The sequence below is a fragment of the Oncorhynchus gorbuscha genome, linkage group LG16 (genome assembly GCF_021184085.1).
Source record: "Oncorhynchus gorbuscha isolate QuinsamMale2020 ecotype Even-year linkage group LG16, OgorEven_v1.0, whole genome shotgun sequence".
Classification (NCBI taxonomy): Eukaryota; Metazoa; Chordata; class Actinopteri; order Salmoniformes; family Salmonidae; genus Oncorhynchus; species Oncorhynchus gorbuscha.
This window is the reverse complement of record NC_060188.1, coordinates 60,450,558-60,476,434: the sequence shown is the minus strand read 5'-3', so window position 1 is coordinate 60,476,434 and position 25,877 is coordinate 60,450,558. Positions and strand designations below refer to the sequence as shown.

General features: G+C 44.9%; 1 protein-coding gene across 1 annotated transcript in view; it reads right to left on the bottom strand.

Moving 5' to 3' along the window:
- LOC123999036 (protein KIBRA-like) overlaps positions 1–1,891 on the bottom strand; it is a 45,409-nt gene extending 43,518 nt beyond the window's left edge. The window contains exon 1 of the mRNA XM_046304365.1: positions 803–1,891. Within this exon, the coding sequence (XP_046160321.1) occupies positions 803–921 (119 nt within the window). The 5' untranslated portion in view covers positions 922–1,891. The remainder of the gene's footprint in view (positions 1–802) is intronic.
- Between the last annotated feature and the right edge of the window lie 23,986 nt (positions 1,892–25,877).

Genomic DNA, 25,877 nt, shown 5'->3' with positions numbered 1-25,877 from the left:
GGTTAACTGCCTGTGAATGCCTGGTTGACCATGAGCCACATTCCTGTGAAAAATCTTCATGTTTTTTTTCCATCAACACCCAGGCTTGATTTATAGTACGTAGCCTGGGCAGCCGCTATGGATCTCCACTATCATCTGGGCTTAATGTGCCAAAACCAGTAATAACACACCTGTCTTCCGGCGATCAGTTCGTACATAAAACATCCTCCATTTAGGCTGCAACGGCATCGGTCTACTCCTTTACAGCCTCTAATTCAAAAACGGGAAATGTATACATACTGTAATTAAACAGCATTTGCCCCCATTTTCGGACAACGTCTGGTTGTTACATGCGAGGGGCAACATGAGGAAGTAGCATTAGCCACTCTAGCATGATGATGTTAAATGTTGCTTTATTATGACAATACGCAAAATGCCATTAAAGCTCGTTAGAGGAAACCAATACTAATAAAGCCTGAATGGAGCATGTTTTATGTATGAATTGGTCATGGGGGACACTAGTTTATTACCGACTGGGCACATTAAACCAAGGCGTTAGTGCAACTCCATAGCGCACACTCGCTGCTGCCCAGGCTATGTTTATAGCCTACTTTGTTACATTATGTGACACCTCAAATTGTGATGTAAACTCAAAGATTGCAGTTGAGTTCATTCATTAAGTGCCAAATGAACCATTAGATTAAGAGCACTCGATGGATGCTGATAGTTGTTGATAGCGCATATCATCAATCTATCAGCATATCATCAATCTATCAGCAAGACAACTGCTTGCTTTTAGAGTCACTGGAATGTCATACCATACCTGTCTCTTGGATCAATCCAACTGGTGGCGTGGTTGATGTGGTCGATGTAGTAGACTTTCCCGTCAAAATCCCGGGATTCTTCCCAACCCTCTGGTAGTGGTAACTCCTTCCTTGGCATGTCAGACGAGTCTCCATGTAATATTCTCTGCAAGTCCTCTAAATTCTATCGAAGGTAATCCACGTTTTGTTGTATTAAGTATCGTAAAATCCTAAATGTGAAAACCATCACTCGTTTCCATCAATTCACAAATTCTGGCCTGTGTGTGTGTATTGGATTACGTTATAATCCATAACGTCTCGTCGTGAATGTTCCCAGAGTACGAGTAGAAAAGGTTTGCCAAACAGTGGGTGTTTTCACAACGAAGCAATATGATACAATTTCCTAAATGAAACAATGTTACCAGCACTGATGCTTACATTATTTCTTTTGGTCAGAATACCAGTTATTTTGTAGCCGTTTAACTCAGAAGTAGGCTAACAATATTACAACCATGCTCACACTGGAATTGAAAGAGTGATGTTCCACGAGATACATCTCTAACGCGCACTTGAAATAATCGTTGTTCAATGCTCATTTGTTCGTCTATGTACAATACATTGTAGGACATGAAACAAACTTAATTATAAGTTTTCAAGCGGGTTGTCCAAGGATTGTGTCCGGACAGCTCGACTCCTTACTGGATATTCAGATGAACCGAAAAGTGTATTTGAAATCGGCAAATCCAGCCAAGGTTGGGAGTACGAGTAGAAAGGTTACTCTCACTCAACATCACCAAGGTTGTCTCACCATCCAACAAGACGATTTTCTTAAATATTTTAGATCCCCTTTCGCTTACTGGCCACCATGTTTAGCTAGCGAGAAGTATGCTAACCAGTCACCCTCTCGTGCTCTATCATATATTCCCTTATTCCACAGAAGTAAGCGCCATTTATCTCCACATTTACGGTAAATCTTCGTGTAAAATTCCGGTAAATCCACATTGAAGTTGTCTACTTAGCCATCTATCTATAATTGTTTGTTAAACTGTTTCCCTTTTTCCTTAAAGAGGCAGTAGCAAGTCGCCTTCCAGAGTACTGTTTCAGTTGGTCGCGATTCACACCGGTGTGAAACTAGCCACAATAAGGATTAGCGCCAATAGTGGCGTTTGCCTTCAGAATAAAATCCGCCATTGAAAGTGATTCAAACTAAAACAAATAGTGGCATCGTGCCATATTTGGACTATGTTAAACAAGATCGGAATGTTGTTATATAAATCCAACCAAATATAATAATAAGTTAATGTGGCTCATTTCGCACGGGTGTTTAGTATTTTGGCTGTAAAGTCCCATATGAATGTTCAATATGCACAAAAGGCTTTAAAGTGAATGCATATCCCACAATTAAAGTTCCCTAATAAGAGCTAAGATGCTTATATTTGTGTAAGCTCTTCATAGTTGTGTTCTGTGGGTGTCCCCAAGTAGGCTTCATGTGTGCACAATCCATAGGTTAAGCTGTACTGTACAATATGAATGCCCAATACACACAATAGACAGACTAGAAAGATGATTTCCACAGTCAAAGTCCTCCAACAAGAGCTAAGACGCTTATATTTGTGTAAGCGCTACACAGTTGTGTTCTGCGAGTGTCACTGAGTAGGCTAATAACCAATTTCATGGGTGCAACATCCTTTGGTTAGGCTGTACAGTGCATATACGTATGCCCCCAATGCAATTCTAAAGTCTAATACATAGACAACATAGTGTGATTTCAACAGATTGTTACTTTTTGGTGTAAAATTAACAAATTATTGTCTGTTGTTGAATTTATATAACAACATTCCGACCTTGTTTAGCATTATCTAGTCCAAATAAGGCATGATTCCACTTTTTGTTTCAATCATTTAATTGACAACTTTTATTTTGAAGGCAAGATGTAAATTCCTCTATTGTGGCTAATCCTTATTGTGGCTAGCTTCACACAGGTGCGATTCGGGAAGGTTCAAGGCTCGCGATGCTGTTGAATTACCTCATACAGGTGCTTCTGTGCACTGGGGGCTCATTTATATTTTATACTTGTGTCCCCACATTTTCTTCCTGTATCGATTTTATTGTTATTAAAAAAAGAAAAAAATAATAATAATAATAACAATAAAAAGGCTATAATTTCAATTTATATCCTTTGCCTAAATTTCACATTAAATATCTGCATGTGCCATTTCTGAAAAGACTGCTACCTCAAAATTGAGATTCATACATTTGGTGCATGTTTCCCGTTATAAAAAGCAATATAATTCTGCCCTGAAAACAACCACAGCCATAAAGACAAAATTGGCAATATCGTAAAAATTCATGATTGTTTTTTTAATAGCTTTTTGGTCTTAATTTAAGGTTAGGGTTAGGCATAAGATTAGCAATATGGTTAGGGTTAGGGACTTTCGTTTTAGGACGTTCATCTTAACTCCTCAACGTTTACTGGATTGGTTGAACAGTGCAGAAGAAAACCTCCCTTTTTCTTCTTGTCAAGACTAGTATGCAGGGGATCTAGTTGCAGGCGTTTATTTTATGCTTCTGTTAGGTTATGGTGACAATAACGCCCATATTATTAGATGTGCGCTTGCTGAAGGCAAAGCACAACTCTTGATTTATTACATTCTCTTATTAATGGGACTTGTGACAGCAAAAGTCCCTGTTTAAATATTCAGCATACTTCGGACTTTATAGTGTGGCTTGCGAAAGCAGCCACACTTCAATATTGTAAAAACTATTTCTGACATATTATTATTATTTTCAACACTTCTACTCTTATACCGTTTAAGGTGGAAACGCCATTAAAACTTTAAAACGTGTAGACTAGGTTGCTTGCATACAACTTTTTTACCTTTTTGCACTCCATCCACTTGCATGGGATTTCCTCAATATTCTAAAGTTCCCCAGTGTGACATCATCACTTCCATCTTCCATTAACTGTAAAGCAACATTGCAACTTTTGACACAAATTAGCTACTTTGATCACTTTTTACTGACCAAAAGTGGTGTCCACTACTGACCACAACTACTCATCACAATTACGGAAGCACACAACTAATGACCACAACTACTGACCACAACCGCAAGTACTGACCACAACTGCTGTCTACACAACTACTGAACCACAAAACTAATGACCACAATCACAACTACTGTGCAAAACCACAAAATTACTGACCACAACTACTGACCACAGCTACTGACCACAACCAAACAACTAATGACCACAACCACACAACTCCTGACCACAACTAATGACCACCTGGGGTGTAAAGTACTTAAGTCATTTTTTGTGGTATCTGTACATTATTTTACTATTTATATTTTTTACTACTTTTAATTTTACTCCTCTACATTCCTAAATAAAATAAAATGTACTTTTTACTCCACACATTTTCCCTGGCACCCAAAGATAAATTTTTAATGCTTAGCAGGACAGAACAATTGTCCAATTCACGCACTTACAAGAGAACATCCCTGGTCATGCCTACTGCATCTGATCTGGAAGACTCACTAAACACAAGTGCTTCATTTGTAAATTATGTCTGTGTTAGAGTTCCCCTGGCTATCCATAAATTTAAAAAACAATCTGGTTACAATCTTATTCCATCTGGTTACTTACCACAACCACACATAATAATAATAATAATAATATATGCCATTTAGCAGACACTTTTATCCAAAGCGACTTACAGTCATGTGTGCATACATTCTACGTATGGGTGGTCCCGGGAATCGAACCCACTACCCTGGCGTTACAAGCGCCATGCTCTACCAACTGAGCTACAGAAGGACCACACAACTACTTACAACAACTACTGACAAAAACACACAACTACTGACTACAAGCACACAATTAATGACCACACAACTACTGACCACAACTGACCACTAATGACCACAACCACACAACTACTGACCACAACTAATGACCACAATGACTGACCACAACCACAACACTACTGACCAGATCCATAGATCAAGTCCATAGATTTGGTTTGATATAGTGTGTGTTTACCAGAGACACAAGTGCTTCGTTTGTAAATTATGTCTGTGTTAGTGTTCCCCTGGCTATCCGTAAATTTAAAAAACAAGAAAATTAAGGCTTAAGAGAATAATGCTTTATGGGTGTGGACAAAGAAGAGCTCTCCAGTAGGTGTACCAAAACATTCACAAGCCATTTTCTCAAAAAGTTTGACTTTTAAAGGATAATTACTATCTCATTGTTCATTAACTGCAGTGTATGGTATATACTTTGCTAATTCAGAGTCTCTAATTGTATCCAATCAAAAAAAGACCATTTCAATTTTTGCTACATAAGACCAAATCGAGCTGGTCAGTCACATTTTTATTTTGTAAAGTGGTTTCTTGCATCAAATACAGCATGTTAAGTCCCCTCCTTGTCTGATGGATAAGCGGATAAACAGGTTAATGTCAAGCCATGCATGTTTTTATCAAAAGTCTCATGGAATGTAGACCTACTGTTATGCTGGTGAATGAGGACCCAAAAGCGACTTAGCGAAAACAGAGTCTTTATTCCAGTAAATGGCAAAAGTAATAATCCTGGAACACTAAAGAAGAAAACAAAACAGGAAAAAACTTAAATCCACTCGTAGTAACGAGGACAGACTGGAGACTCGACCATTGACTGCAGGTTGCTTCGGGAAGGCACCGACCGTAGCAGACTAAGACACCTGCTCACACGCAGCATCTGAAGGAGACAAGACACGACAGGGCGAGACAAGGACACAGCACAGCGAACATCATACAAGGATCCGACAAAGACAGAAGCGGAAAACAAGGGGAGAAATAGGGACTCTAATCAGAGGACAAAATAGGGGACAGGTGTGAAAAGACTAAATGAGTGAGTTAGGAGAATGAGGAACAGCTGGGAGCAGGAACGGAACGATAGAGAGAAGAGAGAGAGGGAGGGGGAGAGAGAGGGATAGAAAAAGGGAACGAACCTAATAAGACCAGCAGGGGGAAACGAACAGAAGGGAAAGCACAAGGACAAGACAATATATGACAAAACATGACAGTACCCCCCCACTCACCGAGCGCCTCCTGGCGCACTCGAGGAGGAATCCTGGCGGCAACGGAGGAAATCATCAATCAGCGAACGGTCCAGCACGTCCCGAGATGGAACCCAACTCCTCTCCTCAGGACCGTAACCCTCCAAATCCACTAAGTACTGGTGACCACGTCCCCGAGAACGCATGTCCATGATCCTACGTACCTTGTAAATAGGTGCGCCCTCGACAAGGACGGGGGGGAGACGAACGGGGGTGCGAAGAAAGGGCTTGACACAGGAGACATGGAAGACAGGATGGACGCGACGAAGATGTCGCGGAAGAAGCAGTCGCACAGCGACAGGATTGACGACCTGGGAGACACGGAACGGACCAATGAACCGCGGAGTCAACTTACGAGAAGCTGTCGTAAGGGGAAGGTTACGAGTGGAAAGCCACACTCTCTGGCCGCGACAATACCTAGGACTCTTAATCCTACGTTTATTGGCGGCTCTCACAGTCTGCACCCTGTAACGGCAAAGTGCAGACCTCACCCTCCTCCAGGTGCGCTCACAACGTTGGACAAACGCCTGAGCGGAGGGAACGCTGGACTCGGCGAGCTGGGACGAGAACAGAGGAGGCTGGTAACCCAGACTACTCTGAAACGGAGATAGCCCGGTAGCAGACGAAGGAAGCGAGTTGTGAGCGTATTCTGCCCAGGGGAGCTGTTCTGCCCAAGACGCAGGGTTTCTAAAAGAAAGGCTGCGTAGTATGCGACCAATCGTCTGATTGGCCCTTTCTGCTTGACCGTTAGACTGGGGATGAAAACCGGAAGAGAGACTGACGGAAGCACCAATCAAACGACAGAACTCCCTCCAAAACTGTGACGTGAATTGCGGACCTCTGTCTGAAACGGCGTCTAACGGGAGGCCATGAATTCTGAACACATTCTCGATGATGATTTGTGCCGTCTCCTTAGCGGAAGGAAGCTTAGCGAGGGGAATGAAATGTGCCGCCTTAGAGAACCTATCGACAACCGTAAGAATCACAGTCTTCCCCGCAGACGAAGGCAGACCGGTAATGAAGTCTAAGGCGATGTGAGACCATGGTCGAGAAGGAATGGGAAGCGGTCTGAGACGACCGGCAGGAGGAGAGTTACCTGACTTAGTCTGCGCGCAGTCCGAACAAGCAGCCACGAAACGGCGCGTGTCACGCTCCTGAGTAGGCCACCAAAAGCGCTGGCGAATAGAAGCAAGTGTACCTCGAACGCCGGGATGGCCAGCTAACTTGGCAGAGTGAGCCCACTGAAGAACAGCCAGACGAGTAGAAACAGGAACGAAAAGAAGGTTACTAGGACAAGCGCGCGGCGACGCAGTGTGAGTGAGTGCTTGCTTAACCTGTCTCTCAATTCCCCAGACTGTCAACCCGACAACACGCCCATAAGGAAGAATCCCCTCGGGATCGGTAGAAGCCACAGAAGAACTAAAGAGACAGGATAAGGCATCAGGCTTGGTGTTCTTATTACCCGGGCGATAAGAAATCACAAACTCGAAACGAGCGAAAAACAACGCCCAACGAGCTTGACGTGCATTAAGTCGTTTGGCAGAACGGATGTACTCAAGGTTCTTATGGTCAGTCCAAACGACAAAAGGAACGGTCGGCCCCTCCAACCACTGTCGCCATTCGCCTAGGGCTAAGCGGATGGCGAGCAGTTTGCGGTTACCCACATCATAGTTGCGTTCCGATGGCGACAGGCGATGAGAAAAATAAGCGCAAGGATGAACCTTACCGTCAGACTGGAAGCGCTGGGATAGAATGGCTCTCACGCCCACCTCTGAAGCGTCAACCTCGACAATGAATTGTTTAGTGACGTCAGGAGTAACGAGGATAGGAGCGGACGTAAAACGCTTCTTGAGGAGATCAAAAGCTCCCTGGGCGGAACCGGACCACTTAAAGCACGTCTTGACAGAAGTAAGAGCTGTGAGAGGGGCAGCAACTTGTCCGAAATTACGAATGAAACGGCGATAGAAATTAGCGAAACCTAGAAAGCGCTGCAACTCGACACGTGACCTTGGAACGGGCCAATCACTGACAGCCTGGACCTTAGCGGGATCCATCTGAATGCCTTCAGCGGAAATAACAGAACCGAGAAAAGTGACAGAGGAGACATGAAAGGCGCACTTCTCAGCCTTCACGTAGAGACAATTCTCTAAAAGGCGCTGGAGTACACGTCGAACGTGCTGAACATGAATCTCGAGTGACGGTGAAAAAATCAGAATATCGTCAAGGTAGACAAAAACAAAGATGTTCAGCATGTCTCTCAGTACATCATTAACTAATGCCTGAAAAACAGCTGGAGCATTAGCGAGACCAAACGGCAGAACCCGGTACTCAAAATGCCCTAACGGAGTGTTAAACGCCGTTTTCCACTCGTCCCCCTCTCTGATGCGCACGAGATGGTAAGCATTACGAAGGTCCAACTTAGTAAAGAACCTGGCTCCCTGCAGAATCTTGAAGGCTGATGACATAAGGGGAAGCGGATAACGATTCTTAACCGTTATGTCATTCAGCCCTCGATAATCCACGCAGGGGCGCAGAGTACCGTCCTTCTTCTTAACAAAAAAAACCCCCGCTCCGGCAGGAGAGGAAGAAGGCACTATGGTACCGGCGTCAAGAGAAACAGACAAATAATCCTCGAGAGCCTTACGTTCGGGAGCCGACAGAGAGTATAGTCTACCCCGAGGGGGAGTGGTCCCCAGAAGGAGATCAATACTACAATCATACGACCGGTGAGGAGGAAGGGAGTTGGCTCTGGACCGACTGAAGACCGTGCGCAGATCATGATATTCCTCCGGCACTCCTGTCAAATCACCAGGTTCCTCCTGAGAAGAGGGGACAGAAGAAACAGGAGGGATAGCAGACATTAAACACTTCACATGACAAGAAACGTTCCAGGATAGGATAGAATTACTAGACCAATTAATAGAAGGATTATGACATACTAGCCAGGGATGACCCAAAACAACAGGTGTAAAAGGTGAACGAAAAATCAAAAAGGAAATGGTCTCACTGTGGTTACCAGATACTGTGAGGGTTAAAGGTAGTGTCTCACATCTGATACTGGGGAGAAGACTACCATCTAAGGCGAACATGGGCGTGGGCTTCCCTAACTGTCTGAGAGGAATGTCATGTTTCCGAGCCCATGCTTCGTCCATAAAACAACCCTCAGCCCCAGAGTCTATCAAGGCACTGCAGGAAGCAGCCGAACCGGTCCAGCGTAGATGGACCGACAAGGTAGTACAGGATCTTGATGGAGAGACCTGAGTAGTAGCGCTCACCAGTAGCCCTCCGCTTACTGATGAGCTCTGGCTTTTACTGGACATGAATTGACAAAATGTCCAGCAAAACCGCAATAGAGGCACAGGCGGTTGGTGATCCTCCGTTCCCTCTCCTTAGTCGAGATGCGAATACCTCCCAGCTGCATGGGCTCAGTCTCTGAGCCGGAGGGAGGAGATGGTTGCGATGCGGAGAGGGGGAACACCGTTAACGCGAGCTCTCTTCCACGAGCTCGGTGACGAAGATCTACCCGTCGTTCTATGCGGATGGCGAGTGCAATCAAAGAGTCCACACTGGAAGGAACCTCCCGGGAGAGAATCTCATCCTTAACCTCTGCGTGGAGTCCCTCCAGAAAACGAGCGAGCAGCGCCGGCTCGTTCCAGTCACTAGAGGCAGCAAGAGTGCGAAACTCTATAGAGTAATCCGTTATGGATCGATCACCTTGACATAGGGAAGCCAGGGCCCTAGAAGCCTCCCTACCAAAAACTGAACGATCAAAAACCCGTATCATCTCCTCTTTAAAGTTCAGGTAATTGTTAGAACAATCAGCCCTTGCCTCCCAGATAGCTGTGCCCCACTCTCGAGCCCGGCCAGTAAGGAGTGAAATGACGTAAGCAATCCGAGCTCTCTCTCTTGAGTATGTGTTGGGTTGGAGAGAGAACACAATATCACACTGGGTGAGAAAGGAGCGGCACTCAGTGGGCTGCCCGGAGTAACATGGTGGGTTATTAACCCTAGGTTCCGGAGACTCGGCTGACCAGGAAGTAGCTGGTGGCACGAGACGAAGACTCTGAAACTGTCCAGAGAGGTCGGAAACCTGAGCGGCCAGGGTCTCAACGGCATGACGAGCAGCAGACAATTCCTGCTCGTGTCTGCCGAGCATAGCTCCCTGGATCTCGACGGCAGTGTTACGAGAATCCGTAGTCGCTGGGTCCATTCTTGGTCGGATCCTTCTGTTATGCTGGTGAATGAGGACCCAAAAGCGACTTAGCGAAAACAGAGTCTTTATTCCAGTAAATGGCAAAAGTAATAATCCTGGAACACTAAAGAAGAAAACAAAACAGGAAAAAACTTTAATCCACTCGTAGTAACGAGGACAGACTGGAGACTCGACCATTGACTGCAGGTTGCTTCGGGAAGGCACCGACCGTAGCAGACTAAGACACCTGCTCACACGCAGCATCTGAAGGAGACAAGACACGACAGGGTGAGACAAGGACACAGCACAGCGAACATCATACAAGGATCCGACAAAGACAGAAGCGGAAATCAAGGGGAGAAATAGGGACTCTAATCAGAGGACAAAATAGGGGACAGGTGTGAAAAGACTAAATGAGTGAGTTAGGAGAATGAGGAACAGCTGGGAGCAGGAACGGAACGATAGAGAGAAGAGAGAGAGGGAGGGGGAGAGAGAGGGATAGAAAAAGGGAACGAACCTAATAAGACCAGCAGGGGGAAACGAACAGAAGGGAAAGCACAAGGACAAGACAATATATGACAAAACATGACAGTACCCCCCCACTCACCGAGCGCCTCCTGGCGCACTCGAGGAGGAATCCTGGCGGCAACGGAGGAAATCATCAATCAGTGAACGGTCCAGCACGTCCCGAGATGGAACCCAACTCCTCTCCTCAGGACCGTAACCCTCCCAATCCACTAAGTACTGGTGACCACGTCCCCGAGAACGCATGTCCATGATCCTACGTACCTTGTAAATAGGTGCGCCCTCGACAAGGACGGGGGGAGACGAACGGGGTGCGAAGAAAGGGCTTGACACAGGAGACATGGAAGACAGGATGGACGCGACGAAGATGTCGCGGAAGAAGCAGTCGCACAGCGATAGGATTGACGACCTGGGAGACACAGAACGGACCAATGAACCGCGGAGTCAACTTACGAGAAGCTGTCGTAAGGGGAAGGTTACGAGTGGAAAGCCACACTCTCTGGCCGCGACAATACCTAGGACTCTTAATCCTACGTTTATTGGCGGCTCTCACAGTCTGCACCCTGTAACGGCAAAGTGCAGACCTCACCCTCCTCCAGGTGCGCTCACAACGTTGGACAAACGCCTGAGCGGAGGGAACGCTGGACTCGGCGAGCTGGGACGAGAACAGAGGAGGCTGGTAACCCAGACTACTCTGAAACGGAGATAGCCCGGTAGCAGACGAAGGAAGCGAGTTGTGAGCGTATTCTGCCCAGGGGAGCTGTTCTGCCCAAGACGCAGGGTTTCTAAAAGAAAGGCTGCGTAGTATGCGACCAATCGTCTGATTGGCCCTTTCTGCTTGACCGTTAGACTGGGGATGAAAACCGGAAGAGAGACTGACGGAAGCACCAATCAAACGACAGAACTCCCTCCAAAACTGTGACGTGAATTGCGGACCTCTGTCTGAAACGGCGTCTAACGGGAGGCCATGAATTCTGAACACATTCTCGATGATGATTTGTGCCGTCTCCTTAGCGGAAGGAAGCTTAGCGAGGGGAATGAAATGTGCCGCCTTAGAGAACCTATCGACAACCGTAAGAATCACAGTCTTCCCCGCAGACGAAGGCAGACCGGTAATGAAGTCTAAGGCGATGTGAGACCATGGTCGAGAAGGAATGGGAAGCGGTCTGAGACGACCGGCAGGAGGAGAGTTACCTGACTTAGTCTGCGCGCAGTCCGAACAAGCAGCCACGAAACGGCGCGTGTCACGCTCCTGAGTAGGCCACCAAAAGCGCTGGCGAATAGAAGCAAGTGTACCTCGAACGCCGGGATGGCCAGCTAACTTGGCAGAGTGAGCCCACTGAAGAACAGCCAGACGAGTAGAAACAGGAATGAAAAGAAGGTTACTAGGACAAGCGCGGCGACGCAGTGTGAGTGAGTGCTTGCTTAACCTGTCTCTCAATTCCCCAGACTGTCAACCCGACAACACGCCCATAAGGAAGAATCCCCTCGGGATCGGTAGAAGCCACAGAAGAACTAAAGAGACGGGATAAGGCATCAGGCTTGGTGTTCTTATTACCCGGGCGATAAGAAATCACAAACTCGAAACGAGCGAAAAACAACGCCCAACGAGCTTGACGTGCATTAAGTCGTTTGGCAGAACGGATGTACTCAAGGTTCTTATGGTCAGTCCAAACGACAAAAGGAACGGTCGGCCCCTCCAACCACTGTCGCCATTCGCCTAGGGCTAAGCGGATGGCGAGCAGTTCGCGGTTACCCACATCATAGTTGCGTTCCGATGGCGACAGGCGATGAGAAAAATAAGCGCAAGGATGAACCTTATCGTCAGACTGGAAGCGCTGGGATAGAATGGCTCTCACGCCCACCTCTGAAGCGTCAACCTCGACAATGAATTGTTTAGTGACGTCAGGAGTAACGAGGATAGGAGCGGACGTAAAACGCTTCTTGAGGAGATCAAAAGCTTAGACTTAGCGAAAACAGAGTCTTTATTCCAGTAAATGGCAAAAGTAATAATCCTGGAACACTAAAGAAGAAAACAAAACAGGAAAAAACTTAAATCCACTCGTAGTAACGAGGACAGACTGGAGACTCGACCATTGACTGCAGGTTGCTTCGGGAAGGCACCGACCGTAGCAGACTAAGACACCTGCTTACACGCAGCATCTGAAGGAGACAAGACACGACAGGGCGAGACAAGGACACAGCACAGCGAACATCATACAAGGATCCGACAAAGACAGAAGCGGAAAACAAGGGGAGAAATAGGGACTCTAATCAGAGGACAAAATAGGGGACAGGTGTGAAAAGACTAAATGAGTGAGTTAGGAGAATGAGGAACAGCTGGGAGCAGGAACGGAACGATAGAGAGAAGAGAGAGAGGGAGGGGGAGAGAGAGGGATAGAAAAAGGGAACGAACCTAATAAGACCAGCAGGGGGAAACGAACAGAAGGGAAAGCACAAGGACAAGACAATATATGACAAAACATGACACCTACATTGAACACCACAAATTGGTTTCTACTGGGGTGAATGATAGAACAGCTTTATCCATGTTATAATGTTATGGGGTGCATTTTCTCCATGTTTTTTTATGGTAGGCCACCCTGGTAGGCCTACATTATAATCAAATAGCCACAGTAGGCTACTTGACCACTGTCTGAAACTGTAACTTACAGCAGGTACAGCCTCAGTGTTCACAGTAAAAGCGCACTGGATGTTGCACAGAATTTTCACAATGTTCAAGTTTGCGATGAGCAGACCTGACAATTTCTCAGTGCTGAAAAACATTAGAAGGAACATTGCTACTGACCACAACTACTGACCACATCCACACAACTACTGACCACATAACTACTGACCATAACTCCTAACCACAACCACACAACTACTGACCACATAACTACTGACCACATAACTACTGACCACAACCACACAACTACTGACCTCAAACACTGACCTCAACCACACAAATATTGACCACAACTACACAACTACTGACCACAATTACTGACCAAAAATCCTAACCACAAAACTACTGACCACAACCACACAACTACTGTCCACTCAGCTACTGACCACAACCACACAACTTCTGACCACATAACTACTGACCACACAACTACTGACCACCACAACATACAACTAATCACCATAACTACTGACCACAACAACTACTGACCACCACAACATACAACTACTGACCACAACCACAAAACTACTAACCACATCTATTGACTACTAACGGAAGACAACTACTGACCACAATCACACAACTACTGGCCACAAATACTGACACAACTAATAAACCACTTACCACAACAACTGACCACACAACTAATGTACCACACAACTACTGACCTCAACCACACAATTACTGACCACACAACCATGGACAATAACCACACAATTACTGACCACACAACTACTGAACCACACAACTAAAAACCACAAACAAAACTACTGACCACAACTACTGATCACAACCACACAACTACAAAACTACAACTACTGGACACAACCCTACAACTACTGACCAAAACTATTGACCACAACTACTGACCAGAACCACACATTTACTGACCACAACTAATGAACCACACAACTACTTACCAAAACGACTGACTACAACCACACAACTACTGTTCGCAAAACTACTGAACCACATAACTAATGACCACAACAACACAACTGCTAACCACAATTACTGACCACAAGTACTGGCCATTTCCATACTGTAGGGCCCAAAGAACCGGCAACACAACTACACATCTACTGACCGGTCTGCACTAGCTCCTGTTCTGGTTACAATTAGCTAGCTCTGGTTCGCACTAGCTCTGGTCTAGCTCTAGTCTGCACTTTAAATTACAACTACTTCAATGACGAATAATTATCATATAATACCCACCAACAATAATTGTACCTGTTCAAGCTAGAGACACCAAACCACCTTTCACATGTTCAGGCTATCCTATCATATCAACCAATCAATCTTTTGATTTTCCTACTTTTTCTACCATAACCAGTAACCACCATTACTACTCGAGACACTCCCACCAACGTAACCACCAACTATAAATATATCAATTTGCAACATTTCCATAAAATAGCGCACCAATAGTATTTTTGAATGGTTCAAGCTAGAAACACCAAACCAACTTTAATTTGTTCAGGCTATCCTAACTTTTCATCTAACTACTTTTTAAACTATAACCAGTCACCAACATTACTACTGCAGACACTATCACGACTATAACGTACTTCAAAACCATACATACTTTAAAACAAGCTAGCAAACACACCACATTTTCTTCAGGAAATGTACTTTTAGCCTAAAGATTTGATTTATTAGATAGAACTACAGCTAGCTACCAGTAGGTCTACATACAAACCTATTCTAAATAGTTCTTCAACTACCACAAAAATACTTTTAAAAAGCTGTCATTACTAAATGCACCATTATATTTCTCTCCCAAATAATTGCCAACAACTTTATAATCATTACATCATCATACAACTCAAATTCAAACTTCATTTGCACTGAACGTTTTACAAGTATAAATCATGCATCTATTTACCTGAAATCCTGCTTTTTATTCCCATGTTCTGATAGAAGATTGCTTTCTTCTTTTAGTTCACACACAACTGTAGTTTAAACATTATGATCTAACTACCTCACAATCCGAAGTAACACACTTGATAGTGTAGTCTATCAAAATAATCAGATCAATTATTTTACTATATTTAACTTCTTGGCTTAAGTAAAACATTTTAAACTTCTTCCACGACCACAAAAATATACGGTAAAGAGTTAAAGCAAGTTCCACCAATATTTCTTCATGGAAAAATACCATCTAGTTATGCTTATTTATTTATTTTTCTCTTTACAATGCTACTCCTCTTACACCGCTGAACTGCATTTCTAGTGTCGTGGAAATTCAACACCAGGGACACCTGAAGTTAATATTAAATTAATTGTTCTTTATTATCAGAAAGTTGGAGAGGTTCCAACAAACTTAATGCACCTGTCATGTATTGTCATGTTATGTCTTGTTCCTGTTCTTTCTATTCACTTCGTTTCCCCCTGCTGGTCGTATTAGGTTACCTTCTCTCCCTTTCCTTCCCCCAGCTGTTCCTTATACAGGGAACTCTCTCCCACCTGTTCCCTTTTTCCCTCTGATTAGGTCTCTATTTCTCTCTCTGTTTCTGCTTCTGTCTTTGTCAGATTCTCGTTTGCTTCACCCTTGTCCCGTCCTGTCGTAATCTGCCTCTTCATCAGATGCTACGTGTGATCAGGTACCTCTGTCCTCTACAACCCGCGCCTACCCGGAGAGACCAGCAGTCTGTTGCCGCTAACCCTGCTATTCTCCTCTACTGCTAGAAGGGGACTCTCCTGTATAGATCTGAGGACTATATGATTTATTTTGTCGCCCTCTCTGCGGGTTGTCTATTTTGTCTATCGATACATCTGAAGAGGATATATGTATTCCCTGTGTTTAGACATTAAATGACTCTGTTTCTGTTAAACCGCTTTTGGGTCCTCACTCACCTGCATAACAGAAGAATCTGACCAAGAATGGACCCAGCGACTTCGGATCCTCTTCACTCAGCCGTCGAGATCCAGGGAGCGATGCTAGGCAGACACGAGCAGGAATTGTCTGTTGCTCGACATGCCGTTGAGACCCTGGCCGCCCAAGTCTCTGACCTCTCAAAACACATTCACCATCAGAATTAATAACCCGCCGTGTTACTCTGGGGAGCCCACTGAATGCCGCTCGTTCCTCACCCAGTGTGATATTGTGTTTTCTCTCCAGCCCAACACGTACTCCAGGGGCACAGCTCGTATCGCCTACGTCATATCTCTCCTTACTGGACGGGCTCGTGAGTGGGGCATGGTAATCTGGGAGGCGAGGGCTGAGTGTACTAACCAGTATCAGAACTTTAAGGAGGAGATGATACGGGTTTTTGATCGTTCTGTTTTTGAGGAAGAAGCTTCCAAGGCCCTGTCTTCCCTATGTCAAGGTAATCGATCCATAACTGATTACTCTATAGAGTTTCGCACTCTTGCTGCCTCCAGTGACTGGAACGAGCCAGCTTTGCTCGTTTTCTGGAGGGTCTCCGCGCGGAGGTAAAGGATGAGATTCTCTCCCGGGAGGTTCCTTCCAGCGTGGATTCCTTGATTGAACTCGCTATTCGCATAGAACGACGGGTTGATCTTCGTCACCGAGCTCGTGAAAGGGAGCTCGCGTTATCCGTTGCCCCCCTCTCCGCATTACTACCATCTTCCTCCACTGGCTCGGGTGCTGAGCCTATGCAGCTGGAGGGTATTCGCATCTCGAATAAGGAGAGGGAACGGAGAATCACCAACCGCCTCTGTCTCTATTGCGGTTCCGCTGGTCATTTTGTCACTTCATGTCCAGTAAAAGGCCAGAGCTCATCAGTAAGCGGAGGGCTACTGGTGAGCGCTACTACTCAGGTCTCTCCTTCAAGATCCTGTACTACCTTGTCGGTCCATCTACGCTGGACCGGTTCGGCAGCTTCCTGCAGTGCCTTGATAGACTCTGGGGCGGAGGGCTGTTTTATGGACGAAGCCTGGGCTCGGGAACATGACATTCCTCTCGGACGGTTAGGGGAGCCCACGGCCTTGTTCGCCTTGGATGGTAGTCCTCTCCCCAGGATTCAGCGTGAAACGTTACCTTTAACCCTCACTGTCTCTGGTAATCATAGCGAAACCATTTCTTTTTAAATTTTTCGTTCACCTTTTACACCTGTTGTTTTGGGCCATCCCTGGCTAGTGTGTCATAATCCTTCTATTAATTGGTCTAGTAATTCTATCCTCCCCTGGAACGTTTCTTGTCATGTGAAGTGTTTAATGTCTGCTATCCCTCCTGTTTCCTCTGTCTCTTCTTCACAGGAGGAGCCTGGTGATTTGACAGGGGTGCTGGAGGAATATCACGATCTGCGCACGGTGTTCAGTCGGTCCAGGGCCACCTCCCTTCCTCCGCACCGGTCGTATGATTGTAGTATTGATCTCCTTCCGGGAACCACTCCCCCCCGGGGTAGACTATACTCTCTGTCGGCTCCCGAACGTAAGGCTCTCGAAGATTATTTGTCTGTAGCTCTCGACGCCGGTACCCTCCTCCTCTCCCGCCGGAGCGGGGGTTTTTTTTGTTAAGAAAAAGGACGGGACACTGCGCCCCTGCGTGGATTATCGAGGGCTGAATGACATAACGGTTAAGAATCGTTATCCGCTTCCCCTTATGTCTTCAGCCTTCAAGATCCTGCAGGGAGCCAGGTTTTTCACTAAGTTGGACCTTCGTAACGCTTACCATCTCGTGCGCATCAGGGAGGGGGACGAGTGGAAAACGGCGTTTAACACTCCGTTAGGGCACTTTGAATACCGGGTTCTGCAGTTCGGCCTCGCTAACGCTCCAGCTGTCTTTCAGGCATTAGTGAATGATGTACTGAGAGACATGCTGAACATCTTTGTTTTCGTTTACCTTGACGATATCCTGATTTTTTTTCACCGTCACTCCAGATTCATGTTCAGCACGTTCGACGTGTCCTCCAGCGCCTTTTAGAGAATTGTCTTTATGTAAAGGCTGAAGGATGCTTGTGCGAAATAGGAAGCCAATTCTAGATTTAACTTTGGATTGGAGATGTTTGATATGGGTCTGGAAAGAGAGTTTACAGTCTAACCAGACACCTAAGTATTTGTAGTTGTCCAAGTATTCTAAGTCAGAGCCGTCCAGAGTAGTGATGTTGGACAGGCGGGCAGGTGCAGGTAGTGATCGGTTGAAGAGCATGCATTTAGTTTTACTTGTATTTAAGAGCAATTTGAGGCCACGGAAGGAGAGTTGTATGGCATTGAAGCTTGCCTGGAGGGTTGTTAACACAGTGTCCAAAGAAGGGCCAGAAGTATACAGAATGGTGTCGTCTGCGTAGAGGTGGATCAGACACTCACCAGCAGCAAGAGCGACCCCATTGATGTATACAGAGAAGAGAGTCGGTCCAAGAATTGAACCCTGTGGCACCCCCATAGAGACTGCCAGAGGTCCGGACAGCAGATCCTCCGATTTGACACACCGAACTCTATCAGAGAAGTAGTTGGTGAACCAGGCGGGGCAATCATTTGAGAAACCAAGGCTGTCGAGTCTGCCGATGAGGATGTGGTGGTTGACAGAGTCGAAAGCCTTGGCCAGATCAATGAATACGGCTGCACAGTAATGTTTCTTATTGATGGCGGTTAAGATGTCATTTAGGACCTTGAGTGTGGTTGAAGTGCATCCATGACCAGCTCTGAAACCAGATTGCATAGCAGAGAAGGTATGGTGAGATTTGAAATGGTCGGTAATCTGTTTGTTGACTTGGCTTTCGAAGACCTTAGAAAGGCATGGTAGGATAGATATAGGTCTGTAGCAGTTTGGGTCAAGAGTGTCCCCCCCTTTGAAGAGGGGGATGACCGCAGCTGCTTTCCAATCTTTGGGAATCTCAGACGACACGAAAGAGAGGTTGAACAGGCTAGTAATAGGGGTGGCAACCATTTTGGCAGATAATTTTAGAAAGAAAGGGTCCAGATTGTCTAGCCCGGCTGATTTGTAGGGGTCCAGATTTTGCAGTTCTTTCAGAACATCAGCTGAACGGATTTGGGAGAAGGAGAAATGGGGAAGGCTTGGGCGAGTTGCTGTGGGGGGTGCAGTGCTGTTGACCGGGGTAGGAGTAGCCAGGTGGAAAGCATGGCCAGCCATAGAACAATGCTTCTTGAAATTCTCAATTATGGTGGATTTATCAGTGGTGACAGTGTTTCCTATCTTCAGTGCAGTGGGCAGCTGGGAGGAGGTGTTCTTATTCTCCATGGACTTTACAGTGTCCCAGAACTGTTTTGAGTTAGTGTTGCAGGAAGCAAATTTCTGCTTGAAAAAGCTAGCCTTAGCTTTTCTAACTGCCTGTTTATAATGGTTTCTAGCTTCCCTGAACAGCTGCATATCACGGGGGCTGTTCGATGCTAATGCAGAACGCCATAGGATGTTTTTGTGTTGGTTAAGGGCAGTCAGGTCTGGGGAGAACCAAGGGCTATATCTGTTCCTGGTTCTAAATTTCTTGAATGGGGCATGTTTATTTAAGATGGTTAGGAAGGCATTTAAAAAAAATATCCAGGCATCCTCTACTGACGGGATGAGATCAATATCCTTCCAGGATACCCCAGCCAGGTTGATTAGAAAGACCTGCTCGCTGAAGTGTTTCAGGGAGCGTTTTACAGTGATGAGTGGAGGTCTTTTGACCGCTGACCCATTACGGATGCAGGCAATGAGGCAGTGATCGCTGAGATCTTGGTTGAATACAGCAGAGGTGTATTTAGAGGGCAAGTTGGTTAGGATGATATCTATGAGGGTGCCCATGTTTAAGGCTTTGGGGAGGTACCCGGTAGGTTCACTGATAATTTGTGTGAGATTGAGGGCATCAAGTTTAGATTGTAGGATGGCTGGGGTGTTAAGCATGTTCCAGTTTAGGTCGCCTAGCAGCACGAGCTCTGAAGATAGATGGGGGGCAATCAGTTCACATATGGTGTCCAGAGCACAGCTGGGGGCAGAGGGTGGTCTATAGCAGGCGGCAACGGTGAGAGACTTGTTTTTAGAGAGGTGGATTTTTAAAAGTAGAAGTTCAAATTGTTTGGTACAGACCTGGATAGTAGGACAGAATTCTGCAGGCTATCTTTGCAGTAGATCACAACACCGCCCCCTTTGGCAGTTCTATCTTGTCTGAAAATGTTGTAGTTTGGGATTAAAATTTCAGAATTTTTGGTGGTCTTCCTAGGATTCAGACACAGCCAGGATTCAGACACAGCTAGAACATCCGGGTTGGCAGAGTGTGCTAAAGCAGTGAATAGAACAAACTTAGGGAGGAGGCTTCTAATGTTAACATGCATGAAACCAAGGCTATTACAGTTACAGAAGTCGTCAAAAGAGAGCGCCTGGGGAATAGGAGTGGAGCTAGGCACTGCAGGGCCTGGATTCACCTCTACATCGCCAGAGGAACAGAGGAGGAGTAAAATAAGGGTACAGCTAAAAGCAATAAGAATTGGTCGTCTAGAACGTCTGGAACAGAGAGTGAAAGGAGGTTTCTGGGGGCGATAAAATAGCATCAAGGTATAATGTACAGACAAAGGTATGGTAGGATGTGAATACAGTGGAGGTAAACCTAGGTATTGAGTGATGAAGAGAGAGATATTGTCTCTAGAAACATCATTGAAACCAGGAGATGTCATTGCATGTGTGGGTGGTGGAACTAATAGGTTGGATAAGGTATAGTGAGCAGGACTAGAGGCTCTACAGTGAAATAAGCCAATAAACACTAACCAGAACAGAACCTATTGGCTCACTCATGCAATAATCGCTTTCCTTTCATTCAACCAATGGGAATGAATCTAGGGGAGTATTTATATTTCAACTCAAACCTTGTCTCCCACTTGTTCTTTTACAGCAACAGTCTTCGACAACTCAGCCTCATCATCTCGGTGATTTACACCACCATGCTTTCCCATCTTGGCAATGGTGTAGTCTACCTCAGGCTTCAGCATGCGCTTGGAGGGCATTTCTGCTTGGGAATTGTTACTCATTTCGATCAGCTCATTTAATTATCTGTGGGGTATTTTAGAATTCATGAGCCGCTATTCAACATGTGGAATTAGTTGCACAAATCGATTCAAGCGGTGACCTCAGACACTCGAACGGATTATCATTATCCTCTGTATTTCGATTTGCAGGGGATAGCTCTCATCTCCCAGCTCAGTTAAGCACACAGCTACAGGGTATTTGCACAGCCGACGTTTGCCACTGAAGTAGGATATCACTGTAGGCTATTTTTGTTTCTCATCACTGCATCGCATGTCCTTGGCGGGATTTTGATTCCCCCATCATGCTCCTACGTCTCGCCATCATCCCATGTTAATATAAATGAATTCAATTCAACTATCAGATCCGGATGGATCATTGTAAATGCACGTTTATGCATAGTCTCTGGCATTTTTAGACCCACTAGGCCTGTTTGGTAAACAATATGCTGTCTTGTGTCAAACTTTTTTTTACATGAAGTACACAGAGATATATCCAAATCTATCCTCTGCATAGACAAGGGCACATATGTGCAGCTGGTAGTGGCTCGCAAGTATAATCCATGCTTAGCCTATTATTTGATGATTTCACCGTTACTTATTGACACCTCATTCTTAAGTTCTGCATGCAATGCATAGGCATGGCCATTATAATACTGTATGGACTTTGTAGCAGATATCTTGCCTGCACAAATCCATACAATCAAATTGTATTGTCATGTGTACAGGACAAACGTGGTGTAGGCTTCAGAGTTCAATGACATGCTTACGTGTGCCAATCTTGTTCACACATCATAGGGCTATGCCAATGTTATTATGTAATGTTGATCTAGCGAACGTTTGCAGTGGAGGCTTTGTTTGGTTTACGGTGTGTAGCCCACGCGCCTACTCTTTCCCCCTTACATGTTGTCATGTTTCCTCTTCCATCGCTATTGCTCTCTCCTCTCTATTCATTTTTTAGAATGTATGGAACACCATAACACAGGCACATCTTTAATTCATGGTCGTCCCACGCAGGCCGTGAGCACTCCCGTCCACATGCAACACAATGCCACAGGTGTCTAAAGTTGAGGGAGTGTGCAATTGGCATACAATTCTCTGTTCCTAGATAATTGAATGTTCATTTCTCTACCATAAGCCACCTCCGACATCGTTTTAGGGAATTATGCAGCACCTCCAACCAGACTCACAACCGCAGACCATATGTAACCACACCAGCCCAGGACCTCCACATCCGGCTTCTTAACCTGCGGGATCATCTGAGACCAGACACCCGGACAGCTGATGAAACTGGGTTTGCGTAGCCAAATCAGTTTTGCACAAACTGTCAGAAACCGTCTCAGGGAAGCTCATCTGCTTGCTCGTCGTCCTCACCAGGGTCTTGACCTGACCGCAGTTCGGCTTTGTAACCGTCTTCAGTGGGCAAATACTCACGGATGAAGCCCAGTTTCAACTGTATCGGGCAGATGGCAGACATAATTTATGGCATCGTGTAGGCGATCGATTTGCTGATGTCATCGTTGTGAACAGAGTGCCCTATGGTGGCGGTGTGGTTATGGTATGGGCAGGCATGAGCTATGGACCATGAACACTATTGCATTTTATCGATGGCAATTTGAATGCACAGAGATGCTGTGATGAGTTCTGAGGCCCATTGTCATGCCATTCATCTGCCGCCATCGCCTCCTGTTTAACATAATAATGCAAGGCCCCACATTGCAAGGATCTGTACACAATTCCTCGAAGCTGAAAATTTCCCAGTTCTTCCATGGCCTGCATACTCACCAGACATGCCACCCATTGGCAATGTTTGGGATGCTGTGGATCGACATGTGTACGATGGCATGTTCCAGTTCCTGCCAATATCCAGCAACTTCGCACAGCCACTGAAGAGGAATGGGACAACATTCCACAGGCAACAGTCAACAGCCTGATTAACTCTATGCGAAGGCGATGTGTCGCACTGTATGAGGCAAATGGTGGTCATACCAGATATTGACTGGTTTTCTGATCCATGTATCTACTTTCTGTGATCAACAGATGCATATCTGTATTCCCAGTCATGTGAAATACATAGATTAGGGCCTAATGAAATTATTTCAATTGACTGATTTCCTGATATAAACTGTAACTCAGTAAAATCTTTAAAATGTTGCATGTTGCGTTTATTTTTGTTCAGTGTATTATGACCACTCTATGGAAAGGGGAGACGCTCAGGTAACCCTTACAAATTAAGTATGTGGGTAGTTTTGTGCCAATAAAAATAAGGGGTTAAATAACAAAAAAATAAAATATTTCCTAAGCTTTCTTGTATCTCCTAGATATAGGACAGACACTTCAAAACCTTTTTCCTTATATTTTATTTTATGAAGCGCTTTTTTGCTATTTATGAATGTTTTATTCAATGCGTTTCTGTGGGCTATAGTAGTAAATGCCAAATACAATATTTTACCAAATCATTTTTTTAAATATTTGTTTTTATACCTAAAGGGGCATTACAATTCTAATTCAAATAGCTAAATGATCCATGGTATGACCATCTTAAAACAATTCCATATGTTAGCTTAGTACCCCAATTGATTCATCAGTGATTCAAATGGAATGTAATCCATGCTTTATGAGCTCAGTCGACCTAATACTGCTTTCAACGCTCATCACTCTTGGCATTTTGTATTTCATCTCGTCATAAACTAAATGTTTTCCATTTACATGATTGGTCGCGTCGGTCCCTGCAATCAGTTCTATCTTGAATAATGGTTATATTCTCCAGCAGCAAACTGTGGTAGGGTGGCCATTGACAGTAATATATCAATCAAGAACTGTGGCTTTCAGCTTCAGTTATGTTGCCTGTAGCTTATTAAATGCAATTTCATGGTTTGCTGAACTGATCTGGGGAAATTCTTCTTTTTGCAAGCTTCAAACATCATACCCTACTAAAAACTGTTTGGTCCCATAGCCACCACCTTCTGGTTACAAATGAAGGCTACCTAGCAATGGGTTTACCACGCTGTTTCCTTTACTGCTACAGTACAAGGTTCATCTGGCACCTGCACGGGTTTGGGTAGCACTCCGTTTTTAATAATACTTTTACTCAAGTGCCTTTTTTACAGCTGGTGCCACAGTTTCTATGGTCATGTAGCAATAGCACCTGATTTCAGATCTCATTATAGGTTAGACAGTTGGCTCTGAATATGGGTTTACTACGGACGCTTCCCATCCGTGTACTTGTGCGGCATTAGTTATTACATTTTATATTAGTGATACTTGGTTCATCTTTAGTGGGCCTCACCCATAAGCCTAGAGTCAGCATGTCGCACACTAGGCGAATGACATTAGTCAGAATCTACTACGTCTAGTTGTGTTGTCTTGTGCCATCTTTCCCTATTTTTATCTCATCAGAACGACTGTTCATCGCAACAAGACAAACTACTTGCTACTTCCTATTTTCCAGCATATGCTCGCAGCCTCAGACAAGGCGGTTTCCTCAGCTTGAGGAATGTCGTCTCCGATGTCGTCTTCTTACTGTTTTTTCATGGTTCCTTCAATGTTCACAACTCCTATTACTTATTTTCTTCATGTGATTAAGCTTTCTGATGTGGTCTTTTCACCTTAATCACGAGCCTCATTCCTACGCATTCTAAATCGGGCTCCTGCGGTACTATCATGATGGCTCGCACTTACACTTAACATTTCTCTTGCTTTATGCTTATATTTATTGAAGCTCAACCCTACTCCGGTCCTTATCATTCATTCTCTTTTCATCCTTCCTATTCAACCCTCTGTTTCATTCCTCTTCTTTATTAAATAATATAAAGGTGCTATCTTTCTCCTCTGAACTACACTGGTCTTTCTTTCAGAACTGGAGCAGTAACCACTGCAGCTACATGAGGTATATTTCCACCATCACTCTCTAGAAACTAGGTCACCGGCTATGCTCTGCTACACCTCACTTGTTAGGCTCAATCTATTTGACTTCTTCTCAGCAATGGCTGCTTACCATAGCTAATTTAGTTGCCGAGTTTCTAAAGATACGCATGTACTGTATGTTGCGGTCAATCATATTGCACCCAGCTTTTGGGTCAGTCACCATTTGGCATGCGTCCCCATCACTCATTTACTGCATGCGCGACTGGATTCGAAGAAGAAAAGGTCTCATATTTGACAAATCGCATTACCGAATGTGTGGTTGAGTTCCACATACAGTTGAAGACGGATGTTTACATACACTTAAGTTGGAGTCATTGAAACTTGTTTTTCAACCACTCCACAAATTTATTGTACTATAGTTTTGGCAAGTCGGTTAGGAAATCTACTTTGTGCATGACACAAGTCATTTTTCCAAAAATTGTTACAGACAGATTATTTCACTTATAATTTACTGTATCACATTTCCAGTGGGTTAGAAATGTACATACACTAAGTAGACTGTGCCTGGAAAATTCCAGAAAATTATGTCAAGGCTTGAGAAGCTTCTGATAGGCTAATTGACACAATTTGAGTCAATTGGAGGTGTACCTGTGGATGTATTTCAAGGCCTACCTTCAAACTCAGTGCCTCTTTGCTTGACATCATGGGAAAATCAAAAGAAATCAGCCAAGACCTCAGCAAAACAATTGTAGAACTCCACAAGTCTGGTTCTGTCATGTTTGTCATTTATTATCATGTCTTGTCCC